Source organism: Eleutherodactylus coqui, chromosome 3, assembly GCF_035609145.1.
Source record: "Eleutherodactylus coqui strain aEleCoq1 chromosome 3, aEleCoq1.hap1, whole genome shotgun sequence".
Classification (NCBI taxonomy): domain Eukaryota; kingdom Metazoa; phylum Chordata; class Amphibia; order Anura; family Eleutherodactylidae; genus Eleutherodactylus; species Eleutherodactylus coqui.
This window is the reverse complement of record NC_089839.1, coordinates 275,321,173-275,337,766: the sequence shown is the minus strand read 5'-3', so window position 1 is coordinate 275,337,766 and position 16,594 is coordinate 275,321,173. Positions and strand designations below refer to the sequence as shown.

The 16,594-nt window shown below is 43.2% G+C and overlaps 1 protein-coding gene across 1 annotated transcript in view; it reads right to left on the bottom strand.

Moving 5' to 3' along the window:
- Nucleotides 1-517: 517 nt before the first annotated feature.
- The window catches only part of LAMC1 (laminin subunit gamma 1), a 108,108-nt gene continuing 92,031 nt past the window's right edge, over nucleotides 518-16,594 (bottom strand). Inside the window, exons 20-28 of the mRNA XM_066597448.1 lie at nucleotides 16,342-16,421; nucleotides 14,606-14,743; nucleotides 14,336-14,480; nucleotides 11,160-11,309; nucleotides 8,525-8,639; nucleotides 8,203-8,402; nucleotides 7,033-7,191; nucleotides 6,836-6,935; nucleotides 518-4,472 (exon numbers count right to left, since the gene is read on the bottom strand). Coding sequence (XP_066453545.1) covers nucleotides 4,216-4,472; nucleotides 6,836-6,935; nucleotides 7,033-7,191; nucleotides 8,203-8,402; nucleotides 8,525-8,639; nucleotides 11,160-11,309; nucleotides 14,336-14,480; nucleotides 14,606-14,743; nucleotides 16,342-16,421 — 1,344 coding nt within the window. The 3' untranslated portion in view covers nucleotides 518-4,215. The remainder of the gene's footprint in view (nucleotides 4,473-6,835; nucleotides 6,936-7,032; nucleotides 7,192-8,202; nucleotides 8,403-8,524; nucleotides 8,640-11,159; nucleotides 11,310-14,335; nucleotides 14,481-14,605; nucleotides 14,744-16,341; nucleotides 16,422-16,594) is intronic.

Sequence of the window (16,594 nt, the reverse complement as noted above, 5' to 3'; positions counted from 1 at the left end):
GCATCGTGTTCTATAGCACATTATATTAAGAGTTATTCCATAGGTGTATTTTGTATATTGTGCTGGACAGAGCCACCATAAGGCCGCACACACCGTGTCCACAGCTCAGTAATAGAGAGGACTCTGCAAGTCATCATATACACTACATGGACTGCTTTGCCATACGCACGAGTCATAAGGTGCCCATACACAGTTGGGTGAACCTATCAATTTCTGCAGAATTGGCTATTTTATGAACATGGGGTGTGGAGACTCTCTAAACTGGTGATTTTTACTTTCTACATACCCAAATCTGTGTTCTCACAGGAAATAAGCCGCCAGAGGTGTGTGGCAATGGCTTACTCCCCAATTTCCATTGAGCATGGCTGACAAAACCTTCGGCCAACAGCTGTTGAAGGTGTTTGGCCACCTTTAGACCAAATCTCAAGAAAGACAACCAGAATGCTTGGCAATCCAAAAAACTTAAACCAAATGGACGACCAGAATTGGAAGGAAAAAGTGCACAACTCCAGTAGTGTAAGGGGTTACAAATATTCAATTTATTATAAATAAGAAATACTGTTTTATACATAAAAAATGTGTTGTGTTCTGTTGAACCCCTTTCTTCCCTGGACCAAAAAAAAGTTGACCACAGATGACCCTCTCCCCCCTTCTGAACAGTCTGTTGTCCGTTGTAAGTCCGGTATTAGACATGGCTAACAAAGAGAGCAAATTGGGCGCAAAGCTTTGTGGCCACCGGAGCTTTCATAAGAATGAAATGGCTGCTTCTCTTTTCGGGAAGGGTCTGATGAAGGCGGATGACAGAGGAGGAGGTTGAAACAGAGAAGAAACACCGACACGAGTTAGGGTCTGTGAGGAGTTTGAGTGAGGGAGTAAAATTTAGCTTTGTGCTGCAACCCTACACAAGTGTCTTTGCTTCTATAGGGGTGTAATACATAATGTTTTCAAGAGAGACTGTCAAGTGAAGGACATTGAGAGTAGGAGGAGAGGGAGAAAGGTTTAAGGAGTTGGGGGGGGGGGGGGCGCACCTTAGCTATGAATGAACCCTCCTCTCCTCCTAATCCCACTTCCTCCAAGCCAGAAACATATTTACAGAAATAAAGATAAAAACTGGAACAAAATAGACATTCAACTTGAGTTATAATCTGGATACAAAAAAAAAAAAAAGATAAAAACACTCACAGGAATCAAGCAAAGTCAAAAATCATTTATAGCACCAGTGTCATTTAAAAAGGGAGTTACCCTCCGACTGCGCCCCAATACATACCAGGGAGCAGGGATGGAGTGTCCTTCAGATGAGGGATTGCTGTATAGAAAAGACCGGATGTACGGTTTCTCAGAACTGTAAAGCTAATGTCAGACGGAAGCCGTTCCCACTGCTGTTCCTTACGTTTTTGAAGGTTCCCAAAGTCTATATGGCTAATAAGTAGCTATTCCTCTTACATGCTTATACATATGTGCAGAGATCATACGATCGGAACTCAAGTCCGTGACCAAATTAAAGCGGTTGCCCTCAAATTGTGCCATTTTCTGAAATGTTGGCCTTTTGGGGCAACAACCTGGCCTCACACCCCTCTGGTTGGCTTGTAGGCCCGATTCGTGCTGCTGTTGGGTCATGGTTTGCGCTTACAAGGAATTCCAAGATGAAAAGAAGGATGAAGAGCAAAAGCTTGCCCTTTTTGGCTGCAGCAGCCCAATCCAGTAAAAACAGATCGTGTTATATTGAATGAAGGGCTCGATGGTGTGCTATAGGACACATTGATTCTCTTTGGTGTTTTGGGGGATCCTTGTGTCGTTATGTACTGCCCACCCTGAACTAGGCATAAAAGTACTTTTGAGCTCATTAACTACAATTTAAAGAGGATTATCCATCTTATAAAGTGATGGCATATCAGTAGGAATTATAGCTGCTGAGGGTCCAAACTCTAAGACCCCTGACTAATCATCAGTGAAGGGGACGCAATGTAGGATTAGTGTTGGTACCATTCTAGGTGTAGCTCAACGGATGGTACATAAGAAGGGATAAAGCTTTTGTGCGACATTAGCTGGCAGATTAGTTACAAAGATATGTTAACTTTTGTTAATATGTGCAACAGTATTTGATTTTTCCCCTTGAGAAATAAAATGACCCAAAATTCAAAAAGTGACGGGAAAATTCCAAGTCGGATGCCGCAATAAGATATCATTAACATAAGAATTACTTGTTTCGAATCAGTTTATGAGGGATGTGCAGGATTACTGATGGAGTATTCTGGAGCTTCTTGTACCCTCAGTGTTCTACATCATTCCACCTTGATTAGGGGTACTTTTACGCCGGCCAACTATAATCTGAAAAATCCCTTAAATAAGCAATTTTGCCTAATAGTTGTCCCATGAAAAAGCGAGACCCGACAGGATGTTGAACGAGAAATCATGCATTAGTTACTTGGTTTCAACTGCTGCCTGTTGGGAGGGGAATCCTCACTACTTAAGGAGAGCACCTAGGTGATGAGACTTATAAGGCCTCTGGGAAATATATGCAAATAAGGAAGATGGAACAATACCTCTACAGCGCCACCTATTGGATGGCAGCATTGATTTGCAGGAATGTCAACATCCAATAGGTGGCGCTGCAGAGATATTGTTCCATCTTCCTTATTTGCATAACTGCGGCCTGTTCAGTGAATGGAGGGGGACGCATCTGAGATCTCTTGCGCCTGCCCTCCTCCATTTACAGTGAATGCCTTAGTTTAAAAGGGGTTTCCAGAATTAGGGGGGAAAAAAGGGTTTTTTTTATGCAGAAACCTTGCTACATCAGTCTCCGAGTTGCTTCAAGTATTGCAGTTTAGCCTCATTCAAGTCAATCGGATGAGCCGCAATACCAAAAAGACAACACATGAACACTAGACCGCCATTTTTCACTCCTCGCTAACACTCCCTTTTGATCTGGACTTGGCCGATAATAAGCCGCAGCAAGTCCATCGTGGTAATGTCTGTTATGGCAGTTCATGTGAAGTGACTTTGAAAGTATGTAAATAGTAAGATCCTTCCTTTGTTCAGCAAGTGGCCACATAATAAAATAATATTCTACTATACTACAGAGTGCAGAAATCTCAAATATATAGCTATGGACTGGATATAAACACCTCCTCTGTACTGCCAACATATAAACTATAGGAAAAAGGTATATATACAAATTATGGCATCTAAAATAATAATATTCCAGTGGATTTTCTTTCCTGCAATGGGAGGAGCCAAGGTGTTGGGCCGTTGGCTACCGGAAATAATGACCATTCTGATTCTGGATGGCTCTAGATGAAAGCTTTAATATGCATGTCGTCGTGTGGCCCCTTGGTACTATGCCATGAATACTTTTGCTGGTTGTGGGAGTAGATTTCGCTCTTGGTGTCCAGTTCTACACCTTTACAATGGCCAGAATACCCGGCCACAGCTCGTGCGCCCACAATTGCTTTATAGTCATATTATGTAGACCAGCTTACCGCCGAGAAGGGAAATCCATTCTATTTTCCCAGTCTCTGCATTATCGGACCCTTCTATACAGCAAAGACCAGTAGCCCATCCCCTTATATTTCTGAGGGCTCTGCGCTGTCAGGGATAATACTGGCTGTGTGGCTACATTACAGGACAGGAGGCCAGGCAGTAGGTTAGTCGAAGGGAATGAAAAGGTAAAAAGGAGCATAGACGAGGAACAGGTGTACTTGAAAGACTTTTTGGGGCAACAGGCCCAAGTTTTCTAGAAGGCTGAAAGCATAGCTTTATTAACCACTTCTGTGCTGCAGAGCACTTGAATGTACAGCGCTGAAGGCTGCAGCCGTCACTGAAGCAGTTAACCCTTGCTAGAAACAGTCCCTTGGCTAATCACTGCAGAGCCAACCACATGGCACCGTTGGCATTACTATGCCGCGTGAAGAGGCCTGAGCAATTGTTTCTCTCACCGTTACAGCAAACCTCTATTTCTCTCTGTAGTAGCAAGAACAAAAACAAACCTGAACGGATGCCTCTTGTACACAGAGTATGGTGGTAGGAGTTCAGGTGAAATAATACAGTTTCAAATACTGCCCCCCTTAAAAGTTCAATATGTGGAGGGCATGGAGTGATCATTGTGTAGGGCAGATAGTTTGGGGTGGGTGAGTAATAAGGCACTTCACAGCCAAACATGGAGGTTGGTGAGGAAGGAAGTGTGGCTGAAGTCCTTCCTTTTTCTTTGCCAAACTCTTAGGGCTTCTCAATAACAGGGGTGTTGTAGCAGCCAGGAGGCAGAGTGTTTTTAATGTCTTCGAGATTAGTAATATCTTTCCGGATCTGGTCAATGTCTTGTTGATAAGAGAGAATGGCAGCATCCTGCAGTCGCGCAGATTCCTCCAGCTGCGCCACCTTCCTGTCCAGATCACTTTTGGTGAGCTCGCCCTTTGCGTCCTCTAGTGTCTTTTCAAGCTCGTTGAGTTTTCCTACGTCTACAGAATCCAGTTTACCTGTGGTGGAAAGCAAAAACATCAATTATTTCTGCAGCTCCATAAATCTACTGATGGTGCCTTTTAAACAGGTTCTTAGGCAACCATTACTTGCATACTCGTATCATATAATCTACCAGAAAATCACTTAACCCGTCAGTGTGTCCGATTAGCCTACAGGTATTCTTAAGCACAGAACACTGTACAGGATTGAGTGTGTTTGGCAATACACGAAAAAGGTTTGGTACCGTGTTAGCCAGTGGAGCAAGATGTGATTGTTCTCTGTAATAGAGACACCAAGTAATCTTGTAGATGAGACCTTTTAATGGCGAACAAAAATACATCATGTCATAGCAAGCTTTCCAACCTACACAGGGTTCTTCCTTAGGCTTAACTCAAATAGATCCGACGAGGGAGGGAAGCATGTATGTACACATACATATACACATATGTCAGGACTGGTATGAACCACGGAGGGGGCTTCTTGCATCTGTGGAGAGTATGATAAATCTGGAGCAGAGATAACACACAGGCCTGGCAACCCCATAATTCCTATCAGTGGACCAATTAAGTATTTACGCCTCTACTCATTTGCTCTGGTATTGTTTTAAGTGCAAATTACTCACACCATCTGTGTGTGTATATCTATCTTCAGATCTATTCTATTAAGCCTGAGGAAGAACCCTGTGTAGGTTTGAAAGCTCACTATAACATGATGTATTTTTTGTTAGCTATTAAAAGGTATCATATCTACAAGATTACTTGGTTTCTTTTACTGAGATCACATTTGTTAATACAAGAAACCAGTATTTTTGCAAAAATGAAGACTGCAATACTACAGCCCATGGATGAGAGGGGTGTTATTTGTGGAGGAACACAGTGAGGTTTCAGAATAAACTAATTGCCACAATGGTTTTTTAGAACATCCCTTTTAAGATCTAGCAAAGTCAGATTCCAAAATAGTCCTAAATCATCTATCTCACAGTACTATAGTAGCACCCACTGTGCTTTATCGTCATGTACATCTGCACTTCCTGTTCACAGTCCTCCAGTGCTTCTCCACACCCCCTGGACTGCATCTCTGCCTGTTCACCCTGCATCCTCCTCCCATACATCACTCATGAATACTAAATCCCACCAACTAAATCAATGATGCTCCTTTAGCTCCTTTCATTGTTTCACAAAGCTGAAGAGGAGGTAGACCTGAATTACTGTCGCCAGCTATGGCTGCAACTGTAACCCACATTCACACAAGAAAACAAGACAGGTGCGCAGCGGATCATCGTACTGCGAAATGCTCTGCGGGCACGCCGATATTTTATTGCAGATAGGAAAACCAGAAATCAGTACAAATTTGCTTGCAAGAAAGCAGCCTGTAAAAAATGTATATACAAATATTTATATGCATACACACTCCATGAATAAGCCAAGTTTCAGCAAGGATTTGAACCCCTGTCTTTTATGTCAAGGCAGCATTCTTAGCCACTGTGCACAGAATCAGCTGTAAATTGCCCACACAGTCTAATACACATCTTTACCTTCCAGATCTTTTCCCTTGTGGAGTAAGATGTATACTCGACATACCATCCAGAAATGTATGTAACCTTTGCTCCTTTACCCACTGTGATACATTGTATCCATGAATAAAAGAGGATACATAACATTCTACGACAGCCATGAGAGCATTAACAGCTAGTAGGGACCGCAGCGCTGCGCTGTGTTAGTGAGCATGCAGCATCCTCTTGAGGTTAGAACTTTACCTGCTCCATTCTTGTGCAAATACGCTTACCTCACCAATATATTTGCGCACTTAATGGAGGTTGATTTGCGTGCGTATCGGTGCATAATACTGTATTTTTTGCAAAGGCAGGACCAGTTCATATGCGAACACAACAATCCGCTGCCCAATTCAAAAGGTTATTTAGCCAAACGAGGCCCAGAATGTCTTCTCATTCTTTACAGAATTGCATAACGTAGTGCACATTTCTGCACACCCATAGATGTCTATGGGGCCCCTTTGGTACACAAGTACACAGAATTTAGAGCAGGCACTATGTTTTTTGGTCATACGCAAAAAAATAAATTAAAAAAAAAAATTGCCAATGAGAACAAACCCATTGACATCTATGGGTTCTATTCTCTGCGCATTGCAGCCCTGACTGTCCGCTCATAAGTATTCATGTTACTGAGACAGGATGTAGGAGCCTCTGACCATGGTCATTAAATCAGGAGAAGTCTCAAAACCAGGACAGCAGGGGTCATGTGACCCACCCCAATTGAAGCACAAGCACTCATTTCAGGTAAACAAAAGGCATTGTTGAATGATTCTCTAAAAGGTTAGAAGTTTGTAAAGTCCTGAAATACCCCTTTAAAAAGTTTCTTACCAAGCTGTCCGAGCAAGTCATTAATAATACCAAGGACATTATTCACAGAGTTCTTTGCCTTCTTGGCATTATCTTCTGCTTCTTGTGCTGCTTGAGTGGTCTGGAGACAAAGGAGGGTTTATTAGTTCCTGTAGGTGCACAGCGTGTGGCGCTCACACGTCCCACCTCCCGTGAAGAGCCTCTTTACAGTTGCTTACCATGCTCGCCATCATCATGTCTTGGTCTGCTTCGGTCTCCTTATTTTTCAGCTGGTTTTCTGCATCTTGAAGCTGACGCAACATCGCTTGTAATTCTCCATCTAAATCGGTGACATCCTTAAACGTCTTGTCAGCGTCGGCTTTGGCTGTAGCAGCGTTCTGGATGAAATGAAGAAATATAGAGGAAACGTATGACATTTTAAATAGTTCCCAGGAAGTGCGATCAAACCTGGACCAGGAAGGACAACCATCCTTCCCTGTAATGAGCTTGTATTACTTATAGGGGTTGCCCCTCGAAAAATATTGTTTTCAGGTAAATTCAGCTTTTAATGCTTATCATTTTTTGCATTTTCACTTAGTTATGAAATATGTTAGAGGATAGAAACAGTTTTTTTTGTTGTTGCTAATGTTAGAATAGCGCCATCTGCTATTTCTATTGTGTGTCCACCTCAGTAAATGTTCAGAGGTGGTCACACATGCTCTGTATCGCTTCTCTGCAGTAACGCTGCATCCTCGTATCACTTGCTCAGCATCTCTTATGACAGAGACAACTCACCACAATAGGGATCCATCCACACCCCCAGCAGAGCAGAGAGGGAGGCTAGACTGAAGATGGAATAATTACAGAGGTGGACACAATAAAGACAGCAAGTGGCAACATTCTAGCATTAGTCCTGGAATATCTGGGGATAAAAAACAGCAGGCGGCGCTATTCTAACATCTGCAGATAAACATTTTTATAAAAAAAACATAACTATAAAGAAACTGTATTCTGTTCTTAGTAAGCAGACTGCCTGATGTGACTTGGCTTATTAGAGAAAAGCCATGAGACACTATGCTTACAGAAGAGAAGGAAAAAGCAGCTTGGTAATAGGCAAATCATCCGATTCCCCATACACCTTAGATTGGTAGAAGATTCGCTGGACACCTAAGGCTGTGTTCAGGTCTTGTTATTGTCCCCATCCAGGGGTCCTGCAGTCAGGGTTTCTATTTAAAATCCTCGGACCTGGATGGAACCCATCTTGACCATTAATGAAAACTCCTAAAACGGAGACCAACAGGCCTCAGTTTTAGCATGTTTCCATTCACTTACGGCATTTTTGAGAGAAACTAAAAAGTCATTTATAGCTTGATATCCCCTCTCTAGGACACAGACTGTTCATTGCCCACCTTTTGGACGGTATTGGCAATTCTCTCCGCTTCCTCTGCTTTGCTCTTCGCTCCTCTGGCATCGGCATTGGCATTGCCCAATGCATTTTCAGCTTGACGAGTCTTGTTGTTCGCTTCAGCAATCGTCTGGGTGATGGCAGGGATTCTCCTTAAAGCAGCTTCTGCTGCAGTTTTATTGTCATTAACTCGTTTGTCAAAATCTGTAGTGCAGATAGAGAACGTTACGACATATTAAGGGAACGTTTATTTCATTTACTGTACTGCTTTAATTAGGGGTAATCAAATTCTTCAATTCTGCATCATCATCTATATACTTCCTAACCTCTCAAGCTGGTTAATATGTCATTGGCCTCCTGTAGCGTAGTGCGCCCTTTCTTGGCAGCCTCTTCTGCTTGTGCCTTTGCTGCGTCAGCCCGGGCCAGCAACTGGTCAGCAGTCTATAGAGACACAGTAACTTTAGTCAGAGGTAAAATACATTTATTCATATTGCATTTAGATAGAACATCAAGTGTTTAAATGCAGCAAGACTTTCACACATAACCCACCCCCTCCAAACATTCCTGATCGTGACATTGATGATCCATGACATGTAGTATGGGGAAAAAGCCTTTAGGAAATGTCAATTGTCAAGGGTGGTGACGTGGCTGAAGACTATGCAATGTGACTGCGCTCTACCTCAGCACGCAGCAAGAACAAGACGAGAAAGATCTTACAAGTAGTACAAAAATCTTGTTCCCTCATCTCCATCATTGGGCGACACAGTTGGTCAGTTTATAGCCGTCCGTGAAGCTCTACGACCGAGGAAGGAGTCCGCAGATGCAGAGTAGGCGCCTCAAAAGAGCAGTCTGGTTCACATAAGATCTAGTTTGTGGAACGCAGAGGGGCAAAATGAAGGCAGAACGATGTCCTCATTGAGATGGAATGCCAATACCATCTTCGGCAGAAAGGACGGAACCCGACGTAGGCCACCTTGTTCCGCTTACATTAGCTTGTCGGAATTGTGTAATATGCGAGCGCAAAACAGAATGCAGCATGTATGCGAGATAGAGCCCATTGTTTTCTATTGTCACGTACGTACACGCACCCATACGATGGGCGGTGGGTATACATGACATTGCTAAGCAACAGCACAAACAAACAACAGTACACATGCGGTCATGTGCAGTAAACTTTTGACCGCTATATGCAGGGTCACTCCTGGGTTTACAGGTTGTAAAACTCTGCGCGAGCCCTGTGGCGTTTTCTGCTTACGGACACGTGAGCCCAGCCTTAAGCTGTACAGATTTAGTAGGAACAGAAGTTACAGCGAGATCATAAAGTATCCTTATTCAGATATATCTAGAGAGACATCTACTGGGTGTAATTGAACAAGTATATGCAAAAGTAATCCATGTGAAAAAAATAAAAACAGAACATGTTGCTACAGTTGTTGAGAGCCCTATGGAGAATCTGTAAGGGACAAGCAGCGCACATGCTATTCCAAGACCATTAGACATGGCCCAGTGAACAATATCCAAAATCCTGTTTCTGGTGGCGAGATTTGTAACTAAAATCGTTTTTTCACATGGATTGCTTCTGCTTGTCCTGGATAGTATTATTGCCAAGTTTGGTTCAATTACGCCCAGATGTCTCTATAGACCTCTCTGAACAGAGCTACTCTAAATTATGGATACCCTTGTAGAAGTATTGTAGAATTTGGTTGGATGCATTTTGGTCAATGATATAGACACCATGGATATTCAGTTTTAGGTCTGTGGCGCCTTTACAATACATACACACATTTCAAGGCCAAAGAACACCGGTATTGGGAATAAGTCATAATGTAATAGGATTTTGATTCATTCTGCATTCTATAATTGAATGCAGTTTTACAGCATTCTTAGGCCAGCGACACTAGCATATTCCAGCTGCATTACCCCTTTCCAATCCAATTTTGGATTCAGGGTTCCCTAAAAGGCTTTCTCTTTTTGCTGTTGTACAATGGTGCCATCTGCTGGCTAAAGCCAGTGTGTGCGTGCCAGAGAGGCTCCAACAGCGGAGTGGCTGGCAATAGACGGTAAGAATACTCTGTCAGACGTCTTCTGACATTGGAGCTGTACAAGCTTCAATCAGAATGTAGGAAGACCGTGGATTGGAAAGGGTTAATACGTCTATGGTTGACTTTCTTGGCTTGACTGCAGATATCCAGACCTGAACTCCAAGCATTAGAGTAATCTATGATGCTTATACTTTGGGTCAGGAGACCCGTAGTCACCCCAGGAAACGTCCAATTCAAGGATGGAATACACTGGCTTGTCAACCAACACGTCGGGATTAATACAGAACACTGAGAATCGTCTTACATTTCCAAGAACTTTAACATGACTGGTACAGGTTGCAAGACACACCACAAGAATTGGTATGGAGGCGCAACCCTCTAAGCTACTAGAACATGTAGATCAAAGTCCAATGTGTGATGGTGAAAGCACTTCTTTTTTATTATTTTTTCACAAATTAAAAACAAGCAATAGTGCTTTTTTTTCTCCCCTGCCCTCCTGCACACAGGACCTCCGGCACATCCAATACATCTTTGGAGTCGTGTCAACCCCAGGCATCCTGTTGTCCTATCCAGCCGAACTGACGAAGGGGTTCTTCCCCAAAACGAGTATTCTATTGCTGGTTTTTAATTTGTGAAAAAATAATAAAAAAGAAGTGCTTTCACCATCACACATTGGACTTTGATCTACATCTTCTAGTAGCTTAGAGGGTTGCGCCTCCATACCAGTTCTTTTCACATCCTTTTCGCTACACTCACGCCCACACTGGTGGAGCGTCATCTGGTTGGCAGCACCTCCACCATTCAAAATACTCAATCATTGAAAGCTCTTTGTACTCCATAAATATTCCACCACCCTCACTGGGTCTTGCTCCACCCTCCTTTTTCATTTCTTTTACTCACACCACAAGAATTAACTCACCTGTTGCTCACTTATGCCTTTGTCCAACAAACGTCTAACCTCCATCTCCTTGCCTCGCATGTCCTCACGTAGAACATCGTAGTTTCTCAGCTTTTTATCAATAAGCAGATCCAAGTCTTGTGCCTCCTTCTGGATTTTGTCAGCCTCGTTCTGGTGGAATATGAAGAATACAGTAAGATGGGGACTTTTGAACCCCAAAGCATTAGCAGTGTACTGGAGGTAAATAGCAAGGCTCTGTTCACACCAGCAGCACTTCTTCTATTTAACACTAAGTAGTTATGTTGGATTCTGATGAACCGATGACTTCTGAAGGTCCGAGCCATTAACCTGTCAGTCTGCAAAAGCAAGAAAATCCTGGGGAAATCAATTTTAAAGGGAAGCTGGCAAAACCCCATGAAGCCATCTCCTCTTATGATCCACTTCACTCTCAATCTGGAAAGGATCAGGAATAATGCATAGATTGCTTGACTTCCATTGCAGACGAAGCAGTTTTCAGGTGCATTAGTACTGGAGGGCAAGAGGAATTGCTACATATAATAGAGCGGGGTCAGTAGTTTTCATCAGTATTTATGAGCCAAAATCAGGAGTGGGTCTGAAATACGGAAGAGATGCAGAGTTTTTCATTATACTCTTCTCTATAGGGTCCATTCCTGATACAAAAACACGGACCATAATACTGCCATGTGAATGAGGCCTTTAGTTCTAGCATTCAAGGTACTCTTCACATTGTGGTCATTTCCTTTTTCCATATATCGTACACACCTTTGTACAGTAAACAGCTCCAAGTCTAAAAGCCCATTTAGACAACGATTATCGCTCAAGAGACATCTTTTGAGCGATAATCGTTGCGTGCATTAACACGGTAAGATGATCGCTCAAAATTCGCTCAAACGGCAGTTTAAGCGGGACCGCTAACTTCTGCATACAACAGTTGTCTTCTCAGAGGGCTCAGCTGGTATCCAGCTGAGCGCTCCGAGCGAGGTATGCATAACACAGCTGGAGGGCTGTCTTCTGCATACTTCTGCTGTGTTCACGGAGCGCTCAGCTGGTATACAGCTGAGCGCTCCGAATATGGTATGCAGAAGACAGCTATAGCGCTGTCTTCTGCATAGTTCTGCCGTTTTCACAGAGCGCTCAGCTGGCATACAGCTGAGCACTCCAAGTGGGGTATATAGAAGACAGCTGGAGCACGGTCTTCTGCATACTCCTGCTGTGTTCTCCAAGCGGGATACCAGCTGAAACAATAATATCAGTGGTATCCCGCTTAGAACTCAACGTGCGGTCCTGATAAGACTCATCATTTCAGAAAGCTGAAAGACGACGATGAGCGAATTGTTAACGAAAACTGCGCGATGGCTGCGCATTTAGATCCAACGATTCTCGCTCAAAAACAGCTTTGAGCGAATTTTGAACGAGAATCGTTGGTCTAAATGGACCTTAACAGTATGGCCACTTAACCCCTTGAGTGGCGGGTTTCCTACCACCCTGTCGTGCCCACCAGGGCAGGTTTTTTAAAATGGTCTAATCATTGAATTTCAACTAGTTTTGCAGTTGCGTCTCAAGAGCCATAACTTTTTCATTTTTCCATTGACATGGCCATATAAGGGCTTGTTTTTTGCGGGACAAGTTGTGATTTTTTAAACAGGGGGGAGGAAAAAAAGAAATGGGGAAAAAAGAAAAAAGGGGCCATGTCATTAAGGGGTTAAATAATGTATTAAAGGAGATGTCCCGAGGCAGCAAGTGGGTCTATACACTTCTGTATGGCCATAATAATGCACTTTGTAATATACATTGTGCATTAATTATGAGCCATACAGAAGTTATAAAAAGTTTTTTACTTACCTGCTCCGTTGCTAGCGTCCTCGTTCCCATGGAGCCGACTAATTTTTGGCCTCCGATGGCCAAATTAGCCGCGCTTGCGCAGTCCGGGTCTTCAGCAGTCTTCTATGGAGCCGCTCGTGCCAGAGAGCGGCTCCGTGTAGCTCCGCCCCGTCACGTGCCGATTCCAGCCAATCAGGAGGCTGGAATCGGCAGTGGACCGCACAGAAGAGCTGCGGTCCACGAAGACAGAGGATCCCGGCGGCCATCTTCAGCAGGTGAGTATGAAGACGCCGGACCGCCGGGATTCAGGTAAGCGCTGTGCGGGTGGTTTTTTTAACCCCTGCATCGGGGTTGTCGAACGGGGGGGGGGGGGGTTTAAAAAAAAAAAAACCCGTTTCGGCGCGGGACATCTCCTTTAACTTCCTTCTCTGGGTCATTACGACGCACATGGATACCACATGTGTGATTGTATTTTTGATTTTTTTACAAAGTAAAGAGAGACAAGTGTTTTTTTTATTTTTTTAATAATTTTTTTACTTTTTTTTTTTTTAATTTAAAAAAAAATTTTTTTTTTTTTTGTCCCTTTAGGGGACTTCCACAGGGACCCATCAGGACCCCTGATCACATTCCAGGGGTCCGATGGTGACAGCCCTTTACATGCTGCAGTGACAGCCCTTTACATGCTGCAGTCACATAGACTGCAGCATGTAAAGGGTTAACACAGCAGAGATCGGAGGTTTTCTCTGATCTCTGCTGTAAGAGCTAGTACCTAGCTGTCCTCTGACAGCTAACAACCAGCTCTCCCTGCCACAGAGACCATCGGCTTGCTTCTGACAAGCCAATGGTCTCTATGGCAACCTGTAAACAAAGCAGGACATTGCCGACATGTCGGCAATATCTTCTGCTGGTTTTTCAAAGCCCTTGCACTGCTCTGTGTGGGACTGTGCAGGCAGAGCACACTGTCACAGCTTGTGGCATTGTGCTCTGCAGCTCCCATAGTGATACATAGCCCGGAAATCTTCCGGGGTATATCACTATGGGCAGTGGAGCTCGTCACGGAACTTTTCCGGGCGTGCCACTCAAGGGGTTAAGGCAGATCTGCTGCACTTTCAGCATGGAATTTTCGCACAATAAATCTCCACCATTTACAATAGCAGCAGAGTAGATTAGAGCTAAACGAAGCCCAACTACACGCTGTGGAAAACAATGTGCAGCAGAGCCGACCTACAGTGTAGATTGTAAATAGGCAACGCATCAATTTATACTGTGGATTTTCTGCCCTGCTTCATGTGGCCATACCCTTAAACTTTTCCTCACCACTGTCATTCACTTAACAATTCCAGACCTTTCTTTACCTGCAAAACTGTAGTGTTGATTTGCGGAACGCTGGTGAGGTTGGCATAGATCTGCAACGCCCGGTTTCCTGCTTCCTCAGCCTCTGCATGCACCTTGCTTGCCTCTCTCTCCAGCTGCTGGGAAAGCTCCTTAGCTTGGTTATACCTAATGGACAACAAAAAAAACCAACTCATCCATCTAGAATAACGTTACTTTTTATTGTACTCCTCTGGGAAGAGCTCTGCATAAAGCTGCAGACCGCTGCATATACAAAAGGTGCTGCAACGTACTTCCTATTTAGCTCCTCTATATCAGATGCCGTCTGATTCTCAGCAGCAAGCGTCTTCAGAAGCAGGCGATAGGCTTCATTGGCCGTGTCATTCGCTTCCTTGGCGATTCGCTCAATCTCACGAGCTTCCTGGGTATGCCTAAACACATCGATTATTTAGTTAATGTGAACAAGAAAGTCGAAAAAAAAAAATATTCACATATTGTAACATCGGAGAGATGTACAGCCAAGTAACCAGAATAGATCAATTTCAACTTAGGTCAACAACTGGACTACAAGCATGTCGATAAAGAGTTAAAAAATAAATTAAAAAAAATTAAAAAAACCTTCTGGTTTCCAATGTTAGATGCTCCATCAGAATGGAGCAACTTTGCAGTCACACTACCTCCCCGCCAAACGTCCATTAGCAAGAAGTAGACGGCAGATGAAAGGGAGTATGACTGAAAGATCAGACTACACAGGATTTGTTTGTAGTCTGTTACCATTGAGACACGCAGGTCTGGGTAAGAGCTGTAGGCACAAACCTGTATAGTTTTAAATCAAGACTACATTTTTTTTATACTTCAGATGAGTTGGATTAAAAAAACAAAAAAACACTACTCTAAAAGTGAATGCAGCTTTTTAAGATATTGAAGATGCTACATTTAACCACAGGGGCGTTCCAGGACTGTGGGAAAAGCCAGGTTCTCTAAACTTGCATTACTGGGCCTAAAAGAAGTCCCAAGCTGTCTTACTATAGCCTGTACTTTAGGTTATAATGACAATACAGGCTGCCGTAGAAAATGGACCAGCTGCTGCGACAGATCGAAAATTGCCAGAAGCACTTTACTGTATTCGTGCATGGCCATATATGAAATGTAATCCTATATTCTTTATTTAAAGCATTTGCAAAAGGGTGACGTTGCAGTACGGACTCCCTCACACGGGCGCAGAGTATTAGCCGCGTGATACACACCTGAAGTGTGTATTCCTTGTACATTTCGGTTTTTGTGCGTGTAAATATGCAGTGATCACTGAGTATTTATGAACACAAAAAAAACGCAGGAAGGTGAAGATTTCTCCTTCCTTTCTGTGTAAGTACACAGTGAATAGACACACATCATTCATAATCACTACAGATTCTCTCTGCTCCCATAGACTTGCATGAGCTATTTCAGTCCGTAATTTGGACCACTATAGGACATGCTGCGATTTTTCTCACACGTGTGAAATAAAAGTCCACGGGGATCCAGCATGGCCTAATATACAGACAAAATACGTCCCTGTGAGCCCTAAAGTTGCAAAAGTTCATTGCTAAGGTACACGTCCCTATGGAGACTGCAAACAGTATATATTTAGAGCACTGCAGGACGTATTCTTATTTATTGCCTCCTGGAATGTATAAATATGGGACTCAATAGACTGATCATACTGCCCAATGAGGAGTACATATAATCACTAGACTGACAGTGCCCTCCATCCATCATGGAGGAAGCAGAACTTTAACAGTGCACCTATGGATTGATACTGCAGCTGCTCAAGTGCAATGTCTATGATCTAGTTTCATTTATGAGATTACTATTACTACTTAGTTACATATAGTGATTCGTTTAAGTGCTGCAGAATAAGCTGGCACTATATAAAGATGATATATTATATATCACTGAATTTAACCATGCAGCAATAGTCCTCTTTTCTATGCACTTCCTGAAGACAACGAGCAAGATTAATGAGTTCCCAGACTAGAACTGCACTCACCTTTCAGCTAGTCGCCTTGCCTCTTCTGCCAGCAATGTCATATTATTAGGATCACCGGTAGACTCTGGTGCGGCGATAGTCTGCAAAACAAAAAGTTTATCATCCGATCAACTTAACTCTTAGGATGCCACAGGAAGTGAGATTTCCATGAAATACACCTACACGACCAAGAGTATTCTCTATGGCAATATCAAGAATAACTCAAATTTGACTCCGTATGGAAATATTCTCCCCTAGAAGCAATGCATATTGA